Source organism: Phycodurus eques, chromosome 2 (genome assembly GCF_024500275.1).
Source record: "Phycodurus eques isolate BA_2022a chromosome 2, UOR_Pequ_1.1, whole genome shotgun sequence".
NCBI classification, from domain to species: Eukaryota; Metazoa; Chordata; class Actinopteri; order Syngnathiformes; family Syngnathidae; genus Phycodurus; species Phycodurus eques.
The window spans coordinates 27,035,228-27,042,205 of NC_084526.1; the positions used below are offsets into that span (position 1 = coordinate 27,035,228).

The 6,978-nt window shown below is 40.0% G+C and overlaps 1 protein-coding gene across 2 annotated transcripts; it reads left to right on the top strand.

Annotated features, from left to right (window-relative positions):
- Positions 1-598: 598 nt before the first annotated feature.
- Positions 599-6,186, top strand: nsun3 (NOP2/Sun RNA methyltransferase 3). Of its 2 annotated transcripts, XM_061702362.1 has the most exons (6): positions 599-823; positions 1,737-1,840; positions 1,920-2,404; positions 3,145-3,299; positions 4,139-4,260; positions 4,814-6,186. In XM_061702362.1, exons 1-6 carry the CDS (start codon positions 620-622, stop codon positions 5,148-5,150), a joined length of 1,407 nt encoding a protein of 468 aa, XP_061558346.1. In that variant the 5' UTR covers positions 599-619; the 3' UTR covers positions 5,151-6,186. The 2 variants fall into 2 exon arrangements, with proteins under 2 accessions (XP_061558346.1, XP_061558355.1); XM_061702371.1 differs by lacking the exon at positions 1,737-1,840.
- The last annotated feature ends 792 nt before the right edge of the window (positions 6,187-6,978 follow it).

The window sequence follows — 6,978 nt, forward strand, 5'->3', positions numbered from 1 at the left end:
GATAATGTGGTTGCACAAGTACACACACCCTCATAAATTGGGATGTGACTGTTTTCAGAATTAAGAAGTCACTTTCAAGCTCATATTAAATGGGGGTCAACACACATTTGCCACCATTTAAAGTGCCGCTGATGAACCCCAAATAAATAAAGGTGGGATTATATGTACAATTCTCCCAAAGATTGAAATAAATGACCATCAAATATCAAAATACTTTGGGTGGAATTGATGACAGAGGCTAATTAATGTTTTATTTAAATGTATGAATGAAGGAAAAAAATGGGCTGCAGCAAAAATGGCGCTTTTTTCATCCAGGGCGAAATGGGAGGTGCTTGAGCACCGCTTAGGTTCAATGTGTGCCTGTGCCTGGAGAGTCGTATGTTGCCGGCTGGTCTAAAGCAGCGATACTCAACTGCTGGGTCTGGATCAGGAATTGGTTCGCGGACCCGTTCCAGGCAAAAAGCACACTCAAAATAATGTGCGACCCTGCCTTGTCCAGCCATCTTCATTAGGGTCGTGGGTGAGCTGGAGCATGTATACTCCAGTCCACCTGATGGCGCTGTCCGCTCTCAAAGCCTCCAAACTACAGCAAGTAACAGCAGTAACATGCCGGTGGTTTATGATACGTTTAAAGCTCACCACTGTGCTTCCATTTAGGTCTACATGGAACAATCAAATGTTGACATTTCCAGTATACTTACGGAGGATATTAAACGGCAGAAGTGGGAAGCTGACGTCGAGACTTCTGTGCTCGTCAGCCGCTCATCCAGTTCGCGATGACGTTCGAAAACATAAGAAGCCAAAACAAGCCTCAGTCCCGCAGGTAAACCGATCAAATTCAAATTCGACTTGACTTTTCTGCCTACGAGAGATGCTTTATGTCTCAACACGTGTCGCTGTTATTATTTTGCGAGACAAAGTTTTATACTCGCTGCTCTTTTATTATGCTCATTACAAAAGCTAAGCACAAAAATGTTAATTAGAGTGTCAGCGTTGATAAAAAAAAAAAAAAAAAGTTTGACCTCGATGTAAATCCTTGTATGGTATGTTTCACCCTTTTTCCAGCAGGTGTCGCCACTACATTACACCATAAAGTAAAACCGAGATATAAAAATTAGTTCTGCTACAAGTCGAGTTTAAAAAAGAAGATAATATTGTAAGCCACTAACATGACGCACAGTTTGAACAGTAACACTGCGTTTTACAGTAAATTCTGTGATGTGAGGGGGACACACAAAACTGGACTTACATAATGATTACATTTAAATTGATTGCAAATTAAAAAAATAATAAGAGTTAGCCCTAAAAAAGTTTCAAGATAAATAGTTCTTAAATCTCAAATGCAAATGGATTTTTTTCAAACGCTAAATACAACTGAACTGTACTTATTGCTCAGGCAATGATTCTTTCAGGTGCCATTAGAGAGAGCTGGCATACCACCTGTGGTACTAGTACCTCACTCTGCATTAGCTGAAGTATGCTTATTTAACAGTCTCCAGCCTCTTTATGTAAATGTACTCTGGACAAAAATAACCTTAATGTGCGAGCAGGAGAATTCTATGAATGGCAACATATTTTCTTGTCTCCTCCTGGTAGGGAATCAAATAAGGTCACAAGGATGGATGACTCATCCCTGTATAAACATTCAGAGTGCTATTCCTATGGATTGCTGCTAGTCAGTTACATCTAAGGTGATACCTCTAAATAAGAAACTGATGGCATTCTCTTCATAACAGGTAATCCAAAGAAGTAAAAAAGCAAGATCTTCATGTCAGCTAATTCTGGACCATTTTGACCAGCAGTATAGTGAAGAGCTCGGGGATTTGTGGACATCTGTGAGGTCAATATGGTTGTCAATATTAATGCGTTGTTTTTATTCCCTACCATGTTTGCTTACTGTTAGTGTTTGTGTTTCACAGATCTGTGTTGCTTGACCCTCCAGCGTGGCAGTATGGGGTATTGCTCAATCGCTTCACTGTAGTGACAGACATAAAGCGTGTCCTCTTGTCACAAGGCTTTTCCACACTACTGCCTCAGAAAGAAGCCCTGGCATCGCCTGGTGTTTTGCGCACAGAGTTCAGTGCTGAATGTCAAACGTCCAAGTCTCCTAGTGATAACTCCCATCTCCAGCTTGACAACAGCTCTCAAGCGCCCATTCAGCAGGCTCAATCAAAACCTCGCCTCGGTCCGCCCTCCTATTCACCGCCGTGTTACATCCACCCAAATCCGCTGCGCTTTCCATCCCAGGCTCACAGGCCGGGCCAGCTGAAGCAGTACTACCTCCTCAATGCCGCCTCATTGCTCCCAGTGCTCGCTTTGCAAGTCAGAGATGGAGAGAAGGTTTTGGATCTTTGCGCCGCTCCCGGGGGCAAAGCTTTTGCTATAATGCAGTGTGCCACCCCAGGTGACTGTTTCACTTAAGCAGGCTTTTAAGAATTAATCCTCAAACAACTTCACCGGAGCACAGTTTGTTCACTTTAATTGAGAGTCATAACAGTCATGTACCTGGCGCAGCTAAGACAAACATCAGCAATTTGAGGATTGTGTATTTTTATTTTCATACTATATACAGTATACAGGTGACCTGTATCACAGTAAATTAGAATATTGTAGAAAAAAATATTTATTTCAGTAGTTTCATAAAACAACAAAAAACATGTATTATACATAGTCAAATGGTAAATGGACTGCACACTAGTGCTTTATCTACACCATCCTGTGTCCAAAGCGCTTTACAAAGCCTCACATTTACCCTTTCACACACACATGCATACACGAATGGACAGCTGCATAGATTAATTAAACACATAGGGAAATACTTTTCAATTCCTATCTAATTAATCTAATTAATTATCTAATCTAATTTCTATTGTAAAAATACTTTTTCGTTGTTCCTCCTCAGTATTCTTATTTATGAAGACAGTGAATTTTGGGATATTATTAGCTGCAAGATATAATCATCAAAATTATAAAAAAATTAAATCAAATATTTCACTCTGTGATTGATGATTATTAGGTTTTATATTTAAATACCACCACACCACACTACCTTTACCAAAATGGAGATGTTTTTTTAATGCTGAAAGTTGAACATTTCTCCGGTATTTTTATCTGCTGTTATTTTGATTTTGTCCCAATATCCAGCATTGCTCCTCTGTAATGAACCCGATAGTCACAGACGCAGCAGGCTGGCTAAAACCTTGGAGTCGTTCCTGCCGCACTCATTGAGCAGCAGAGTGGCTGTCTCAGCCCGGGATGGACGCTCCTTTGGGCAAAGTGAGGCGGGGATTTATGACAAAGTAAGCAAAGAACTGCTGTTATGTTCGTAATGTGCATGGAGTTAATCTTTGATTGTACTAGTACATTGTTTTACAAATTATTATAACATGCATTGTATTCAAGAAAAATAATAGCAACCAATAAAAAAAACAGTTTAACAAATGAAAATCATTTTTACAATGAGATAGATAATCAGAGCAGATTTGCTTACTAATCATGTACATTTAGTATTTTGTTTTTGATTTTATCAAACTGATTTATCTGTCAAAGTAAATTCAGTTTTCACTATGCTGCATATTTGTGTTGCATGCCACACTGAGGACCTGACCCCACATGCAAGAAGATAGATATTATTATTATTATTATTGATAACAGTATTCTGATATTTTGATGACCTTCCTTGGCTACATGTTTTGTATTTACCTCGGGCGACAATATTATAAATGGTTCTCGGCACAATGCAAATCTCTCAAACTACGACCATAGTATTAAACGTTAAAAGAAACCTCTCAAAGTGTCGATCAAATCCAAATAGCGTTATTTTGTTTTTAAACTCCTATATTGGATCACATTATATTTTGCAGGTTTATTGATTTCAGAGGGCTTACGGAGAAAACTTTCATCAGAGTGTTGCTTGGGATTGCATTTACTAAGGATACAAATCAGAGTTATAAAAAAAAAAAAGGGGGGTGGGGGTGCGTCGTGGAAATGTGCTGTGTGGGTTAAGATTGGGTCTTTGGTGTCATATCTTTTCATGTCTGGAAGCAAAGCGTGGCTCTGAGCAAACCAATAGAAAAGCTGGATTAGCAGCAGAGCATGAACAACATCTTACTTGCATATGTCGCTGTGTGTGTGACAGGTCCTGGTTGACGCTCCATGCTCCAATGACAGGAGCTGGCTGTTCTCGTCTGCTGGCCAGCAGGTGGAACAGAGGTTAAGGGAAAGAGGCAGGCTGCCGCAGCTCCAAGTCCAACTTCTACGGCAAGTCAAAATGTTTGCAGAGTCTTCCAAGATTTGATTTCGAGGACAAGAGTTGTACTTTTCTAACAAACTACTGACGTTGCTCTGGTCAAAATGACAAATTATCTACCTGTATGCATAGGAATCCCACAAGAAGGAGTTGTGGAAAAGTGATCAAGTGAAATCACATTGGAGTCGCTCAATTATAATCACTGGCCATTAGGTTAATCAAAATAATTAGAAACGTGTCAGAGAGGTAATGAACAATGTTTATTCTCGAAGTTGCAATGCTGTACAACTGCACTGCATCATACTGAGAGTTTTAAAATATTTATCTACACGAGTCAGAATATTAGAAACAACTCTCAGTATGGTGCATTGCAATTCTAAATGTCAAACCACAACCACAATAATAAACATTAGAAAAGGAATACCTCTCTGAGCCTTATTATCCCTTGTTAGATCGCATCCGATGCACCTAATGCAGTGGCTGGTAAGCGTAGGACAAAATGTCAGAAAAAGTTTATTGTCAGACTATTTGTCTTGAGGTGCGGTGGTGGTCCTGTCCCTGCAGGTCCGCGTTGTCAGCTGTGCGTCCAGGGGGAATCGTGGTCTATTCAACATGCACCATGTCCAGGTCAGAGAACTTTGCCGTGGTGGAGGCGGTGCTCAAAGACTGTCCTGAAGCCGAACCCGAGGACCTCTGGGAGGAGATTGCAAATCCCTTATCGAGCTACTTCACATTTAGCTCTGCTCACTGTGTTAGTGGACTGGTATCTAACACCCAATCTGTGCAGCCACAGTGTGACCGCGTATCCTCATATAACCGCACACTGGGTATTCTAGTCATTCCCCAGCCTTGTAAAACCTGGGGGCCAATGTTTTTGTCTCGGCTTAAAAAGAGGAAATAATGTGTCTTTTTCAGAAAAAGATTTGTGAAAGTATTTTATTACATTTTTGTTCTTTCCATTCCATTTTCTGAACCGCTTATCCTCACGCGGGTCGCGGGAGCCTATCCCAGCTATCTTTGGGCAGGAGGCGGGGTACACCCTGAACTGGTTGCCAGCCAATTGCAAGGTACATATAAGCAAACAATCATTCACACCTGCGGACAATTTCGAGTCTTCCAGTCAGCTACGGTGCCGGCTTTTATGCATCCTAAGAAGCTAAATATTTACATCTGGCTTTCAATTAACAAGTTCATTCATTTACCAATAACAAAGATCCAATTTTCAACTGTGCAATGTTTCATTATTTGAAGGCAAATCAATAATTTAGAGATGCTGTTATATGAATTCCCTTTGCTCTCAATTAGAAATCAAACACAACTGCATATAATGAATGGAGATTTTGTCTTGTACACATCTTGTTTTGATCATTTAACTAAATTTGAAGGATGATTCTTTAGGGTCTGTGCCTTTAGTCAGAATACCTAGGTGCACTTTTATCAAAATAACGTAGTACTTGGAAATATGTGAAGCTGTTCATGTGATTTCTAAAACATGTCCTCTTATGCTACCAGAAAATGTAAGAGTTGAAGTTAAAGCTCCCCTGTGGTGTCCTACACAAGATTAGCACCATTTAAGTACCACTACATCAAATTATACATCCTTCAACAAATCATCAAGTTCTATCATCCCCCAGAAGCTCATCACCTGAGTGCTGTCATGCCAGAGTGGTCAGTGCAACTCGTACCCGGCTAGAAATGATCAGTCCTTAACTACAAAATGGCATTGAATGCAGTATACAACTCTTCTCAGCACTAAAATGGCAGCAGGTAGAGCGGACGAGGCCAAACAGTCCAAATTTGAATATGCACCAAATACTACACTTTTATAGACGCTGACCTCCTTGATGTGGCTGATTCATGCGATTAAGATTCATGCATTAGCGCCTGAAGTACTGAATATAAGTTTGAAAAAGCTGGGGGGGAAAAAAATCTGTAATCCTCACACCAAATAGCCTGGTGGGCATGGCTGCACACCAAATAAAATAAGAAAATAAATTGCTGTGTTTACTACTAGCAAAAGTAGTATTGTTTTTTTAAGTGACATTTTCTAGTTTTGCAATGAAGTAAAATTATTTGAGTTTTCTGGGAGAATCAGTCATGTTTTTTTTTTTTTTTTTTTTTCCCTGGTATGTAGCCTGCCTAAGTGGTTGGTGCCTTACCAATTAAATATTTTCAAACAAAAGGTAAATTGACACTGACACTTGGTGATAAAGCAGACCCTACTGAAGAAGCATAGTGTGCTGAATGCAATTGCCCCGTATCTGTTCCATCCACCTTCAAACGGTGAACACACACCATTGAGTACATTTCGATGGCTATTTTTATTGTATGCTCTACAACCCCAATTCCCGAGTTGGGACGTTGTGTTAAACATAAATAAAAACAGAATAGAATGATTTGCAAATCATGTTCAACCTATGTTTAATTCAATACACCACAAAGACAAGCTATTTCATGTTCAAACTGATAAACTTTATTGCTTTTAGGAAATAATCATTAACTTAGAATTTTATGGCTGCAACACGTTCCAAAACAGTTGGGACAGGTGGCAAAAAAGACTGAGAAAGTTGAGGAATGCTCATCAAACACCTGTTTGGAACATCCCACAGGTGAACAGGCTAATTGGGAACAGGTGGGTGTTCAACAGCGTTGCTTCGTAGTAAGAGAGTGCGGGAACTAGACTGGCCTGCCTGCAGTCCAGACCTGTCTCCCATTGAAAATGTGTGGCG